The sequence below is a fragment of the Protomyctophum parallelum genome, assembly GCF_964188405.1.
Source record: "Protomyctophum parallelum genome assembly, chromosome: 8".
NCBI lineage: Eukaryota > Metazoa > Chordata > Actinopteri > Myctophiformes > Myctophidae > Protomyctophum > Protomyctophum parallelum.
In genome coordinates, this window is record NC_139703.1 from 26,285,193 (window position 1) to 26,302,006 (window position 16,814).

Consider the following 16,814-nt stretch of genomic DNA (forward strand, 5'->3'; position numbering starts at 1 on the left):
CAGGCTGCTAGTCCCAACCCCCTACCTTTGGAGGCCTCGGTGCCGTACAGGCTGCTAGTCCCAACCCCCTACCTTTGGAGGCCTCGGTGCCGTACAGGCTGCTAGTCCCAACCCCCTACCTTTGGAGGCCTCGGTGCCGTACAGGCTGCTAGTCCCAACCCCCTACCTTTGGAGGCCTCGGTGCCGTACAGGCTACCCCCTACCTTTGGAGGCCTCGGTGCCGTACAGGCTGCTAGTCCCAACCCCCTACCTTTGGAGGCCTCGGTGCCGTACAGGCTGCCGCCGCTGTCCGTCAGGTCGGGCAGCCACGCGTCCTTCACGGCGGACTTGAAGACCTGCCGGCCGTCCAGGTTCTGGAGGGGCCGGAAGTTGCTGCGCAGGTACTCCACCGACTTGACGTGGTCCTGCTGCTCCGTGGTGAAGATGGAGTAGAACGCCTCCAGCTGAAAACACCAGAACACAGCTCGTTGAGGGGTAGACCGGACAGACAGACAGACAGACAGACAGACAGACAGACAGACAGACAGACAGACAGACAGACAGACAGACAGACAGACAGACAGACAGACAGACAGACAGACAGACAGACAGACAGACAGACAGACAGACAGACAGACAGACAGAGACAGAGACAGACAGACAACTAAACAACACGTATAAACAATCTATCCGTGGTATATTGGGCAGAGAGAGCATGCAGGGACATGGCTCCGGGTGCTCCGAACGACTCAGGCCAGCTGCCCTGCTCGGAGCCAGAGAGCTGCTATAATTAACCTATTTAGACCTGAGGCCGATTAAAAAAAAAACAAGGCTTCTAAATCCTAAAACAGTTATCTGAAAAAGCTATGTTAGCAGATCTGCTATTTTTCAATAGCATAAAGCATAACATAATGCTATAACACCAAAAGGGGTTCCTGCAGCCCACAATGGGTTAAAGCGTGGAGGAGAAGTATATATAGGGACAATCGTTGTCTACAGATGCTAATTTACAATTACGTTTTATATCAATATTAGAGAGAGACGTCCCATATTCTAAAAAACACACTGGGTTGTTTTCACTGGAATATGTTACTTTTAATCTGTTGATTTGAACCATTCTGAACGGGAACCCATTTTGGTGTTGGCATCATGTTATGCTTTAGCTATTGAAAAATAGCAGATCTACAAGCTCATAGCGCGCCACCGAGTGGCGCGCTACGAGCTTGTAGGTCTGCTATTTTTGAAAGATCGAAGAACGACTGAAATTTTTTCAATCTGATCTCGGGTCAGAATCGGTTAATCAGACCAGTGTATGTCCAGTGGAAACCTCGTGTGAATCTGATCTCAGGTCAGAATGGGTTAATCTGTTTGACTGGACGATTTGAACAATTAGTTCATGAATCAAGTACACTTGCTGTGCGTTGTTACAGGGGACCGCATACAAAATCCCACGGAGCATTAGTCCGGCACGCGGACGCGTCTCGGACTATATCGCCTGCATGCTCCCGTGCTTGCGGTTATGCAGTTATTACATGCAGTACTGGGAACACTTTAGTTTGCTTTCATTCGTCACATCTCCCTCTGCACCCTGCAACCATTTTGGAGGTTAACATTCTCTGCACCCTGCAACCATTTTGGAGGTTAACATTCCCGGGAGAAAAGGAATAAGTCCAAATCAACTGCATGGGGACGCAACAACCCCCTGTGAATAAACAGACAAGCATTATAGATGATTACAATTCTATCGGTACAGGCTGTGTCAACCACTGATTCGCTGAGGCAAATTGATTTGCCTCGTGGGTACATCAAAGGAGGGAGGGGGGGGGGGGGGTTATTACTGTGGTTTGTTTTGCAGGAGTTTGTCATTATGAATTAACCATAGTTCACTGGTGCCCCAGAGAGAGAGAGAGTTTCATGTCGTCTAGGAACACGCACTGATGATGACAACCAATAATTGTCCCCCCGTGCCTCTTGAGTGCCATGAGTGTCAATCAGCTGTTCCAGGATCAGCGTCAGTGAAAAATAGAGGACGATGTATACCTGGGTGCACACCAGTGTCGTGCGCCCCAAAACAGATACAATCTACAAGATCACGATACGGTGCAGAATGGACGCATTGTGTGATACAGATCTACTACTTCCGGCGGCCAATATACGGATCAGTGTTAACCCAATAAGGCCTGGAACGCAACTGTCTGCTGTGTCACCTTAGCACTTCAACCATTGTTTTACACTTCAGCTGTTGTATAGCAGAGCTATAAGCTCATAGTGCGGCATTATTATGCTATACGAGCTTGTAGATCTGCTATTGAAAAATCTTGAAAACGTGTGCAAATCTTTGAATGTATATTCTTTCACAGCAATGCTTCTGGGGGGAGGGGGGGTCCCTGGAACAACATACTTCTCAGATGTGGGTCTGTGGCCAATAAGAGGGTATGCGTGTGACATCATCATCATACCCGGAAGTTATGCGGGAACGCCTGAAAACTACTTTCTGGCCTTACATCCAAACAGAAAAGTCCTATCTGATTGCATTAGATGTCTTTAAAAAACATTAAATTCACTTTGTCACTCGATCTGCCATTCACGTCATGCATGCGCATACCCTCTATTTGAATAACATTTTTGGGGGTCCTTGACATGAAATATTTTGAGAACCGCTGATATAGAAACAGTTTTTGAGTGGTGCAACCACCCAGCAATGTCTGTGTCCGCCTATGTGTGTCTGTGACGTTAATGAGCATGAGAATGAGTACCAGTAGGGGGTGCTTTTGTGCCAGAAACAGAGAGAGAGTGCTGCAGTTGCCTGCTAATGAGAGAGAGAGAGGGGGGGGGGGTAGTTGCACCACTCAGTTCACACAGGCGTGATTTCTTTTTTTTTGGAAAACTGTCATGATTCAGAAAACATTTAGTAGAATCTGGTCTCAGGTGGGTTAAGGCAGGCTGTGAGCGTCTGTGCTTTGATTGAGTGAACTCAGGACGTGGCCCTGTCCCTCCCTCCCTCCCTCCCCCCTGCATGCCTCGTCGTGTGCATGGTATCCTCCGTCACCTCCCAGGAGAGATGCCAGGGCAGAGACAGGATGAACCAGACACAGAAAGTACACAATGGATCAAAAAGAGAAATAAATAAAGGAGAACAAACACAAATAATGATAAATGCTTTTATGTGATGTATTCCCATGCTTTTGTTCTTGCTTAAATGTAAGTCGCTCTGGATTAAGAGCGTCTGCTAAATGCCTAAATTGTAAATTGTAAATTGGAAAGGCTGTGTGTATATAACTGTACAGTATATACAGTATAATCCCCTGTGACGTCTATTGTAACTCTCCCAAGCTATACGGTAACAATGCATTTGATTTTCAGGTAATTATCCAGATTGATTGAGTATATAAAGTGCAACCGCACCGCATCAGTGTCTGGCAATGGTTGATCAACAGTAAGCCAAATGTATACTTTGTCCAACGACCGTCTCCTGCGGCCAAAAAATATATAGCTGATCTACAATCTGCGGGACAGCATCGTACGACATAGCATAAATTAGGAATTCACAAATAACTAAGAGAAAGAAGGGTGCAACAAGAAATAATCCTATATAGTGTGGTGTCCAGCTTTCAAGATGATACAATTCTAATTGGTCCATCCAAAAAATATTAGTAAAGAATTATGATCAGATACTGCATGTAGGACAAGACCAGGCCTGAGATCTGTAGGTAACAGATAGGTATACACTAACAGATGGAACTGACTGTATTCAAATAAAAAACAGCGCCCCTACTGGTAGTGTGTGTGTGTGTGTGTGTGTGTGTGTGTGTGTGTGTGTGTGTGTGTGTGTGTGTGTGTGTGTGTGTGTGTGCGTGCGTGCGTGCGTGCGTGCGTGCGTGCGTGCGTGCGTGCGTGCGTGCGTGCGTGCGTGCGTGCGTGCGTGCGGAATACTCGGTGCAGTTCAATGTGTTTGCCTGTGTCTGTGACGTGTCTGTACCGTATTCTTGTGTAGTTGTGTTTCTGACTGCTATGTGTCCAGCTATTTGGATAAACAGGTGGTTGCCATGGTTACAAGTAAAGGAGGGTGGAAGATGTTGTTGAATGTTGAAAGCTGTTTATGCATGCTGCAAGTTTGCAAGAGACTCACTGTTGAACTCTCACTGTGGACCTGTGGAGGCGTGCGTGCGTGCGTGTGTGCGTGCATGCGTGCGTGCATGTGTGCGTGCATGTGTGCGTGCATGCGCGTGTGTCTAAATTTGTTCAAGTTTGTTGGTATACTGCATTGTTACAAAGAGAGAGAGAGATAGAGAGAGAGATGAGATAAGGCACTGCTGTGTGTATTTCTGAGAATCTAAATTTAATAAAGTAATTTTCTGAGATTGATGTGTAGTACCATAACTGGTCTCGCAGGTGGAGAATTATGTTTATGAAATTGTCTGTGCGTGTGTGTGTGTGTGTGTGTGTGCGTGTGTGTGTGTGTGTGTGTGTGTGTGTGTGTGTGTGTGTGTGTGTGTGTGTGCGCATGTGCGTGTGTAGAGAGAGAGAGGGTGAGTGTAAGGCCAAGTGAGTCCAGACCAGACAGCATAATTATGGCATTAGAGCCACGGCTGCAACAGTAATGAAAGACGAGATTTATACACAGATTTATGGAGAGGCGGCAGACCATTCAGAATGTTTCTTTATTATAGAACGGGGGTTTTGGAATGACAAAAGTAGCCCCAGGAAAGAGATCTTTGTGTGCCAATGTGACAATATCCATGACAGAGAGAGAGAGAGAGAGAGAGAGAGAGAGAGAGAGTATAGTCTCAATCCACAAACTACACCTCAGGAACATTTCCAGGCGGTTAACCGCTACATCTCTGTATTATATTACTTTTGGTACAAGCTTTGTCGGCACTTTAAACGGAAACATCCGATTAGAAAAGACAGGAGAACGGGGACAAGGTCGACATTTCAGCAGCTATAGCTAAACACGTTTCTGCTAGTGAAGCCAATTCCTCTCGTGTGTTTATACACAATGCATGCCACGTTATGGAAATTGAGGCGTGACGTGTTACACAACAGCGTCTATACCGCGGCATTGTTTGACGGCAGTTATCGGTAGATTTGCATTTCTTTTTTATAAAACGCAGACACAAAATGGACTGATACCGTATATAGCAGACCACAGTCGCATAGGCTCAGGTATTGACACATTTTCCTCATTGTCGTTGTCTACGACAAAATAAAGACTCAAAAGATTTAATGTATACAATCTTTGTGTAAAAGTGGCTATTCATGTGTGTAGGGCATGTCCATGTCCATGTCCATGTCCATGTCCATGTCCATGTCCATGTCCATGTCCATGTCCATGTCCATGTCCATGTCCATGTCCATGTCCAGATAATGGTCGGCGCAGGTGGAGGAGATGACATTAAACTATCCGTGGACTATACCTCACATGCTTGGCTAAATTAAATTACCATATGCTGCATAATTTTCACCACATCAGGTGGTACAGTATGTGGGCGGTCCAAAAGCAAATGCTGGCAGTCAGAGATGACACATCAACGCACGCACGCACACACGCACGCACGCACGCACACACGCACACACGCACGCACGCACACACGCACACACGCACGCACAGCCATTCTCACACACGCCACACGGCCCCATGCCAGGCTGTATTGGGACGAAATGCCACCCCTACCCAAACACCCTAATCAGACTCCAATCTCCTAATCCACAGCATGTCGATCCCCCCCTGGAACAGACCGTTTCTGTGGAAGCCAAAAACTCTCCGAGGGCCCCGTCGGAGGGAGGATGTGCTCTTTGTGTGGAAATCACAGTCTCACTGGAGTCTAATCCATTCTGTGAGAGTGGGACAAACACACGCGCGCACCGCGCAAACGCACACACACGCACAGTCGCACGCACGCACACACATGCACAGTCACACGCACACATGCACGCGCACACACACACACACACACACACACACACACACACACACGCACACACACACAGTCCATATTCCTCTTAGGGGGAGACATTTCAGGTGAGTGGCCTAAAAGCCAGAGCATTGATCTCTCTAAAAGCTAGCTTTAATTATAGTGTGGGTCGGCCAACCAGACTATTGTTATTGTCAGTTTATTGTACGTTTAAAGTAAAAGTAATAGTTAAAAGTACTTCGAGTACAATACTTCCATATCTTCATATTTTAGTAAATTTGTAAATGTTTCACAAGGCAAATTCCTTCTATTATGATTGTGCAAAGCTGCACGAGGCAATACAAATAATTCAGATTCTGAATTTGACTTGTGCTCACCATAATGAGTTCTCCATCCATCTCGATCTTGTCCTTTTGGCCATTTTGGGCAGAGATATTTGGTGTAGAGTGAAATAAAGGAGGGTGCCTGTTATAATGTGAATGGGGTTTTCAGTCATGGCAGAGCGGTATAGTGTGAAGACTGAGTCTGTGTCACATTTATTACAGTGCCTATAGACGCCTGGGGGGACTCCAGTCAACAAAGTATATTTTTAAGTGGTTAAGAAAGGTGGAAAAACACTTCGAGCTCTGACACTCAGTCACGGGCCAAGAGACAAAATCTACTCTCCGAATCACACAGTGTGATTCAATGTTGGTGCAATGTTCTAGAATCTGGACCCAACTGAATCATGCTAAGGGTCAGTCCTGCACAGCGGAGGCATGCTGTGTTCCATCTTCCCTCTGTGTGTGTGTGTGTGTGTCTCTCTCGCTCTCTCTTCACCCCCACACGCCCCTCTAAAGCCCTTTGTTTTCCTAAATTCACCCTGAAATCCGCTCTATTACAGCCTGCTAGAACAGCTGTGGTCTCACTGTGAGTCGCAAGACAAGCAAGCACAACAACAAACTTTTTAACGTTCCTTTTTGTAGCGACACGGTGTGTTTGGTCTTATCATGACCTCTGCCAAGGAAGTCATGGAATGATTTCTGTCCATCTGTTTGTCCGTGACCGAGACATTTTGCTGTGCAAACAGGAAGACTAAAAAAACTAAACTAAATTGATTTGCAGTGACCCCTGTGACATTTTCTTCCTCTATCGCCACCACCAGCGCTAACTTTAAAATGAGCATACTGGGCGGATTTCTATTATGCCTTGGTGGTGGAGGTCTGCACCATAGACGCCCCTTTCGGCTCTGGAGCGAAGGTGCTCAAGGGAGGGCAAAGAAATTCCAGAGATTCCTTGCGAAGGCCCGCGGAAGCACGAGCGTGAGTCGCAGAGCGCATGTTCGGGTCTGATAAGTCCCGGAAAAGATGCGCTGTGATTGGCCAGTAGTCACTTGAGTGGCAGCGTGACGTAGTGTGCCGTACGTCCACTCTTCCGGCGTACCAGTGTAAATTCTTCCGCCCCTCTCGTCAACACACCTGGCTCCAACCGACTGCAGCAGCCAATGAGGCATCTGTTGTTTTAAATATCTATGGTCTGCACCATATTCTATGGCCATATTCAGACCGCAGCCATCTTGCCAGCAAAGGTGCTACGTAGTTGATACTTCCCATAGACAGCCCATTCATTCAAACAGAAAAGTCCTATCTATTAAAACAACCGTAATTGACTTTAATTAAACCTATTAAACAACGTCAAAATCACCAACAACTTTACATGTGTGTGTGTAGTTGACATTAGAATGAGTTTGTGTGGTCCAACAGATACTGGACATTTGTTTCCATTAGTATTGCTATACATATGCTATCAAGCTTAGAGTGGACATTTCTCAGTAACTGTAGTTTCCATTAAATCTCTCTCTCTCTCTCTCTCTCTCTCTCTCACACACATACAGTAATGCTACTGTAGCCGCGGTCTGCCTTTCTGCAGCTCATTCGTTCTCCTTTGCCGCTGTCCCGTGGCCCCGCCTCTCTCCCTCCTCTCTCACTTACTCCCGGCCAACAAAAGGTGAGCACGTCGTTCACATTTGGCTTCCTCCAGCAGTGCTCTTAAGCAAACTCATTTGGTCTCATTAGGGCTACGGATCTGCCACGTGCTCTGTGAGGGGAAAGAGGCAGCTAGGAGTGGATATGACAGGACAGGACAGGACAGGACAGGACAGGACAGGACAGGACAGGACAGGACAGGACAGGACAGGACAGGACAGGACAGGACAGGACAGGACAGGACAGGACAGGACAGGACAGGACAGGGGGTGAAGGAAAGACCGTTCCATGCAGTACACAGTACACAGCAACACAATTATATTTCCTGAGTGTACAATGTGTATAATATTTACTCATCATATAAATAATCTTGTTTTGTTTACTCTATTCAAATTGTTGGTGGCTTTTGCCCGGGGATAGGTTCCATTCCCTATTAGCATTAAAGCACACCCTTCTTATAAAGCAGTGCTGTTATGTACAACCTTGACCTTATGCCTACGCACAAGTACTTCAGCCAATACAGCCTTAGGCTACAGTCTCTATAGCACCGTGCTTAGTTTCACATGTTTGCATCCAATACAGATGTGGCACAAACTATATATAGAGCCATGATAATACTTACTGTATGGATGTACAGTATCGTTTCTCAGAAGTGTGCAATATAATGCCAAGTGGCAAACTCCAAAAAATGACTTCAAGTGATTCTGACTCCGAAGAGAAATCAACAGGCCAAAAGAGCAAGATGGTTCCATGCATGGCCTCTGTATAGTAGCCGAGCCTCCAAGGATTGTGTGGGTAAAAGAGAGCCCACAGTTGAAAGAAGGAATCGATTCAGCCAGCGATTATATGCCACGGATAGAAGCTTGGCTTTTAAATGTACACTGTTAACAGTTGCTAACACAAAGCGTAACATCAAATTAGATAGGATAAAATAAGAGAAAGCTTTCTTAATCCCTAGAGGGAAATGGGAGTTATCTAAACAGCCAGGGTTGGCATATATACAGTAGATGAAGCAACAATAAAAGGAAGACTGATTTAGCTAATCGAGTTGCGCTTATAGATGCAGTAGTTGTTCAATGTGTGAAACGTTCTTCCGGAGTATGTAATACAAATTTCACAAAACCATTTCACATGGCCTACATTTCGGCATGTGACATGCCTTTGTTTTTTTAAGGAACAGAGGCTCAGTGGGATTTCCAATGCTAATCATAGTCAACAGACTAATTCATTTTCTCCTTCTTTTCACACATTGTGTTCTCTGGACTCCTGAACTGTAGCATCCCGGGGTGTGCGTTGGACGAGGATAGACTTTTCCCAGCATGCCTTGTGTCTCCCACAGAGAGTTATTTGTCATGATTTCTTTTTCGGATTCTGTTTTTGACTTTGAGAAACAGCCCCTGCCATCTCTGCTTTGGGGGGTGTGGGTCTGTTTGAAGTATTGATACCATATCAACCATACCATAGCCCTATAAAAGGATAGAGGGAGGACCGGAGCGACAGCAAAATTTGGTGAAAACGAGCACTCAACGATATACCCCGGCTGCACCTCGTCATGAATCCACGGTCCACCTGCAGTCCCCGCTCTGACCAGTAGGGCCGAGCGCTTCAGCGTTGGAGAGCCTCCCTGGGCGGGCCTGATTGACACACAGACTATTGCTACGTTATGTACTTTCACACAAAAGACACGTGCAAATCAACCATCAGCCGAGCATGAGCTGTAGTCTTTGTGCTGTGTTCCAATGCGGCCTTTTTTCTTCCAATTTTGTCATTATGCCAATTCCCTACAGCTGGTCATGTGGGAGGGTGTAGCCTCAGATAGACATTCACATGCCAGGAGGGCGTAACGCATGGCATAACGCATGGCATACGTCCTGTTGAACAGGCTCCATGACCAATCTGTGATGCCAGGAGGGCGTAACGCATGGCGTAATGCATGGCGTAACGCATGGCATACATCCTGTTGAACAGGCTCAATGACCAATCTGTGATGCCAGGACAAGAAAGATGTATTAACAGATTGGAGAAATACAGATTAATGTTAGCTTCCACGTGTTGTTTCATTCACAACAAGTACACCGGACTGGAGGCTTATGTTGTGCTGTAGTGATAACCACGTTATAGCTATAACCAGCTAATGCAAAGCTAACGTTAGTTCCCCTCTCGTTGTTGTTGCGCACAGCCGTGCTTTTATACACACTTCCATCCGTTGGCCTTTTAACAGTACGGACTGCACTGCTGCAGCACTGCTGCCTGCTCCTGCTGTTACGTCTCCAGACTCTCCACCTCTATCTATACAGAACTCGCCGGAGTCGCCACGTATACGGCGCAGTCATACACAGGAGGAGAGGAGAGGAAACCAAAGAGTCAAAAAAGGAGGGGAGGAGACCTGTCTGTCGCCTCGCCTGTGTAATCTAAATGAACTGTAAAGTAAATAGAAATAAAGTTTCACACATTTCACTTGAATTGGATTTCAATACTTTACAATTTTATATATAAAAAAAATATATATATATATTATGTAAAAATAATAATATTTTTCAGGGGCCCCCCTAGTCATGGGCCCCGAGGCTTCAGCCCACCCTAGCCCAACGGTGAATCCGCCTCTGCGCGGGGTGCATATAGTTACAACGTACATCAATTCAAAAGTGTTTCCGTCATTAATGTCAACAGTCTTAATGCTTTGCCTATTGCCAATAAACACATTCACAATGACAAAGTATTTTATTCTCAACTCACATACTGTATAATGTGGCTACATGCCATGAGGTTCACCATGCACAAAACAATGCATCATAAATTCAATAGGGAATCGTGGCAGAACAATAATGATTGGAATTTATTGAACATTAAAAGAACATATAATAGCCTTGCTTTGATGTATCCATTTGTATGTGAGCACAGGCCCAGTGAGTAAATTATAAGGACGTTAAACAGAAGTAAAACTAAATCAAGTAAGACAATCAATCAATAACTATACCCACCAAATGAAATTGCTATTTCCTATTATGCTAACTAGTTGTTTCTGTTCAGGAACACTCGGATAGTGGGTCGGATGCCTAAATGAGAAACACTTAGGACCGCACGTTTTGTTTTTCTTTCATTCTCTGCAATATCATTTAATACTATTTATGTTCATGAATATAAACATCCTATTTCTCTCAACAATGTATGTATTTAAGTCCTGTCAGAAGAATAAGCATGAAACACAACACAGTATTAAAAACACGTTCTAAAGCCACTTCAGAACCAAGTATTTGAGCACTCAATTTCCTTCAAGGCTTTAATTAGGTGCCGTGGGGCAAACAAAGACTCGGTTCGATTCGCTGCGTCTTGTTCAGACTTGTGTCTTCATTTTGACTCAGAATACTTTGTAGTTCTTTGTTTGTTGGTTAGTTTGCACTTTGGTAAAGCCTTGAAGCCCAATTGAGTGCTCCCTCCCGTCCTTTCTTTTTGGTGTTCTGGCTCATGGAACTGTTTTTAAAATTGCATCCCTTCCTGGAGCACCGTCGGCATTCATTTGGCCAGTGGCTGAAGTGCAAACAGACTCCGTCAACACAGCATACAAATACAGTATATGTCCACAGAAGATAAGGGACACTTTCAATGAAGCAAGGATCACACCTGCAAGCCTACCTTTCACCACTATATAAGTATACCTGCTATACAGATCCGACCGCTATAGGCCCATTTTGATGTCCACTTCAATTTGGCATAGAGTAGCGCAAACACACGCACACCCGTACACACACACACACACACACACACACACACACACACACACACACACACACACACACACACACACACACACACACACACACACACACACACACACACACACACACACACACACACACACACACACACACACACACACACACTCCTCTCTCTCTCTGTCGCTCTAATTAATTAGTCTCATGTCCAGCAGCTGCGCACAGTTTCTCCCGGCGGATCCTGCCGGGAGCTGGCTATGCCATAGAAAGCATAGGTGAGTTCCAGGCTTCCAACAGACGGGTACTGTAACACGGCTACTCTGACAAAGCCCCCTGGCACTATATTATGGCTCAGACATGTGTTATATCGACGTACAGTAGGTGTGAGGTCAGCATACTGTAGCAGCCTGAATTCTAGTGCCTGCAATAGGCTCTATAATGCACACTCTTGCTAATTTCGGGCCCCTTCTCTATACTTCCTTCACAGGTGTTACCGATGATACTGTGTGTGTGTGTGTGTGTGTGTGTGTGTGTGTGTGTGTGTGTGTGTGTGTGTGTGTGTGTGTGTGTGTGTGTGTGTGTGTGTGTGTGTGTGTGTGTGTGTGTGTGTGTGTGTGTGTGTGTGTGAGTGTGTGTGTGTGGGGGACGTGTGTGTGTGTGTGTGTGTGTGTGTGTGTGGGGGGGGGTGTGTGTGTGCGTGTCTTCCTCAAGGTTCAAGGTCTTTATTAATGTCCCAGAAGGGCAATTAGGTTTACAGCAGAGAGTAGTGGTTTAAAACATACAAACAAATACAACAACAGTCATGAGACACCATATAGCATGAACAGAGAAAAAAAGATTAAAAACAAATAAGAAAAAATAAGAAAGGCTACATGTGGCTCACCTGCTTGTAGGAGACAAGGACAGGCCTGTTGAAGATGATCCACTCCACCACCTTGGTGCAGGGCGGCGTGGTCAGGGAGCCGGTGTAGCGGTAGTAACTGCCCAGGGAGGAGGGCAGCAAGTCCTTCAACACGAACGGCTCCAAGAAGGTCTCCTTCTCTGTGGAACACAAAAGGGACAATGTCTATTCTGTGCACAGTGCTTAACTCAAAGCGCTTACAACAGTCCAGTCCATTCATCCGTACATGGGAGGCTAAACCCACGCTGAAATCGATAAAACAGGACACGCTCTCGCAAAGCGACGCAGGTTTTTGGTGCGGTGCCTATACAGTTTTCCCCAGCCATTGGGTTTGTGAAAGTGATTCTATTTGCATTGTTCCGTGACCTTGTTCAGTAACCACTATTGACACAATTACATTGAACAGCTATATTATGTCCTTGCTGTTTGCTGGTGTAAACAACTAATTGCCCACGATACAACATCATGTTACCAAGCCAGGGTGTTAGAATGGTATAAAAGGCAGCAAGTTCTTTAAAACCCATTTTTGACTGAGGTCGATAAAAAAAAGGCTTCTAAATCCTAACCTTTTTCTGAAAAACCCATGTTTCTATGTCAGCGGTGCTCAACCTTTTTCATGTCAAGGACCCCTAGAATTATCTCTATTGGGCCACACGGACCCCCATCTCAAAATATGTAGTTCCAGGGACCCCCCAGAAGCAAATATTTTAGTTAAAAAGGTTCGATTCGCGCCACATTTTCACGACTTTTCAAAAATAGCAGACCTACAAGCTCGTAGCACGCCACTCGGTGGCGCGCTATGAGCTTGTAGATCTGCTATTTTTCAATAGCTGAATTAAAACATAATGTTTAAAACACCAAAAGGGGTTCCCGCCCAGAACAGCTAGGACAAGGCTGAAGCGTTGACGCTAACCCACACTGAAAGGAGGAAACACTCTTTAGTGTAAATACAGTATAGGCTCCTATAATGCAGCCCGACTGCCAATCCCCGGTTCGATCGAGTCCCATTCCCGATGAACTTCGCTGTATGTCGTTCTCCGTCTCTCTCGCCTCGTTTCCTATATCTGTCTCTACTTTTCACTATCAATAAGAGCCATTTCTGCTATGTAGCTATATAGTCCACCACAAATAGTGGTGGACTATTTCGAGCAGGGGTGGGCAACTTTGACGATGGAGAGGGCCACTATATTTCCACACTCACGCCAGAGGGGCTATACAGTGCATATTACTGTCATAGCAAAATTAGCCGATCTACAAGCTCAAAACGCGTGGCAATGTGACGTGCTTTGAGCTTGTAGATCGGCTATTTGAATTGAATTGAATTGAATTTGAATTGCTATTTTTGAATTGGAATCCTGAAAAGTAACCTTTTTATTGAATTTCAAATGCATTTAGTTATAGTCATGTTAACTTTATGAACTGTTAACATAACTACATTGGACACAAAAACTACATTGGACACAAAAAGACAATAACATGTTAATACTAGTCATTAAGTACTAGTCATTTAATACTAGTCATGAAGTAATTAAAGCGGGTTTGGAATTGTAAACAGCTGAAAACAATACTACATCAGTATTCTGATATTAACATGCGGGCCGCATTATGTGAAGGTGGGGGCCGGATATGGCCCCCGGGCCGCCAGTTGCCCACCCTGATTTAGAGTGTGTGGGGGAGGGGAATGCAACACAAACCAACATTCAAACCATAGAGTATTAAAAGGATAGAGACTGAACTGCCGCGAAGCTCCGCCCCCTCCGCCAGTGGAAGTTGCTTAGTGGCGTTTTGAAGCACCCGGAAGGCTGCCGGAAGTACCGTCTATTTCCTCATTTTTTCGCTGATTCAGCATTTGGACACCAAATTTTGGTGTCCAAATGCGGAAGTGCAGCTGGGCTTTAACATTGGGCGCTCGGTTGCACGGGGTTTCCTCGTCAAGAATCCACGGGTCCGCCTGCAGTCCTTCCTCTTACCACTAGGGCCCAGCGCTTCAACATTGGAGTGCATAGCTGGCCCCTTGATTCAAACCCATAATGACAGAGGTTGTGCTTAAAAGGACGTGAGACTCTACTTGTATGGCAATTAGTTCCCTGAGGAGCTACAGTGCCCCTGTGTTAGTGAAACATATCCAATTACCCTATAAGGGCATTCAATGAAAAGGAATAAAAGTAGTTCATAATCACAGCGATATGCATCTCAGCGACTACCCGGGCGTCCATCCCTTTTGTTCAGATGTTTCCCCTCGAGGTGTTGGTGGCCTTGGAGAGGATGTGAAAACTGTGTGGCGGGCTGTAAGGCTAAACGACGGTGGCTGATGCTGCGAACACAATTTAGAACAAAGGATTAATTTGTTGATGATGGTGAGGCGTGCTTAGAAGCAATGTGCTTTAAGCATGCTGTTGTTGCTAAAACATCACTCCGTGCCAACGCCAGAGAGTGGGAGCATCTTGGTTTGGGTGATTGTCATCCCACAAAGGTGTTTTTCTTTTCTTTTTTGTATTTTATTTTTTAGCAACCAGGCCTGCCTGTGAGTCGATGCTGCTGGCATCTTCCTTGGGTGGCTTCATCCAAAACCATTTTGTCAGCAGTCTGTTCTTGTCACGAACAAATCTCACACTCCAAAGACACTCAATCCCAGTAAGAGGCAATGGCCATTTTTCCTTTACACAGTCCTGTTTAATGGCGACGGCTCTCCATCGGGGCACACTGTGAATAATGGGCAGCTAGCTGTAGCTCACCTGCTGTCCAACGCAGCAGCATTAACCAGAAAGAGTCTGTCCGAAATACTGTGTGGGGGAGAAAATGGAACGGGGTGTCCCAACTGCCAAGACGACCAGCCAGATTTCTTGGGCAAAATCAAGATAGCAGCTGTGTAGAAAATCCCCTCAAATATGCCACGGGAACAAAAGGAGGCTGAGATAAATGGTTGCCTCTGCTCCATATTTCTCAATACATAACTAAACTGGGAATCCTATTGAGATGGGGATGAAAAGGGGGGAGCTTAGCGCGCTAGCAGTGTGCAGCGGAACCACATCAGATTGAATGTGAAAGGCAGAGCTTTGGGATTAAACCCCCCCATCAGTGACGACGTGGAGAAGACACACCAAGCTACAGAGAGACCGAGAGAGAGAGAGAGAGAGAGAGAGAGAGAGAGAGAGAGAGAGGAGAAGAGAAGAGAGGAAGGACAGGGAGATAGAGGCGCAGAGAATCGCTCTCAGGCATACTTCAATACCAACAGTTGGCTAGCATGACACCGCAGCAGTAGCGACACAGACTGGTACAAAGGGAGAGACACTTTCTGAGAGAGAGACAGAGAGAGAGAGAGTATATTCCTCTATAGAGAGAGAGACAGAGAGAGAGAGTATATTCCTCTATAGAGAGAGAGACAGAGAGAGAGAGTATATTCCTCTTAGCTAAATTCTTACACAGAAAATTTAATTTAACTTTGACAGGGTCACAAAGGTAACCACATGGACTGGACCCATAAGGGTCCGCTTGGTTATACCTTTGTGCCCTGTCAGAGTTACAAACGGCTAAATCACCACTAAGCGTTTTACTGTGCGTGCCTACTGTAGCCAGGAGGCCAACATGGCTGTCCCGGTAACTGTACGGAACACTGTAAGCTGTTTCACCCGTTAAAAAATTAATTGCCAATCAGGGTCACACAGTGCTGAGTCAGTGGAGACTTCAAAGCCACCAGCCAGGCTAGCTCGTTGAATTAATGGACGTGTAATTTGTGCCGGCGAGGAGGAGGAGGAGGAGGAGGAGGAGGGGGAGTTAATTTTAATGCCACGATACGAGTGCGGCGGGAGCAGCGACGCTCGAGTGGGCAAACAGGGGAGAAATGACACCGTGCTGACACAAGGGCCTCGTGTAAATATACATCTAAATGCAAAAGCTAGACAATGACACGGCCAAGCGGTGCCTTCCGTGTGCATATTAAACAGCCTCTCTACTGCGCTGTGCCGGTACTATCCCCTTCCAAGAACGTCCACTGAGGTGCTTCGCTCTCTCCCAGACGTACAGTGATTGTCACGCTGAAACTGTTACATGAATTACTTCCCAAGTTTTGGCTCTTTGTGTGTTTTCATGAGACACCTTCACTGGCTTGAATTAGTTGCCGATTTCTTACTTTCTTAAATGTTGGTAGTTTCTTTCTTTATTTTGTATTCCTCTCGTCAAAGTCAAAGTCAAAGTCAAAGTCGTACGATTAGTCACACACGTTACCGCAGTGAAATGAGTTCTCCGCATTTGACCCATCTCTTGGAGCGGTGCGCCGCTCCCGGGAAGCATTCGTTGATTTGACCCCCCCAATCCAACCCATTGATGCTGAGTGCCAAGCAGG

At 45.8% G+C, this 16,814-nt stretch overlaps 1 protein-coding gene across 1 annotated transcript in view; it reads right to left on the minus strand.

Moving 5' to 3' along the window:
* Nucleotides 1–16,814, minus strand: part of LOC310862978 (receptor-type tyrosine-protein phosphatase gamma-like) — a gene marked incomplete at its 3' end in the record, with an annotated part of 434,985 nt that overhangs the window by 83,211 nt on the left and 334,960 nt on the right. Inside the window, 2 exon segments of the mRNA XM_083771100.1 lie at nt 251–443; nt 12,455–12,612. Of these exon segments, the coding sequence (XP_083627226.1) occupies nt 251–443; nt 12,455–12,612 (351 nt within the window).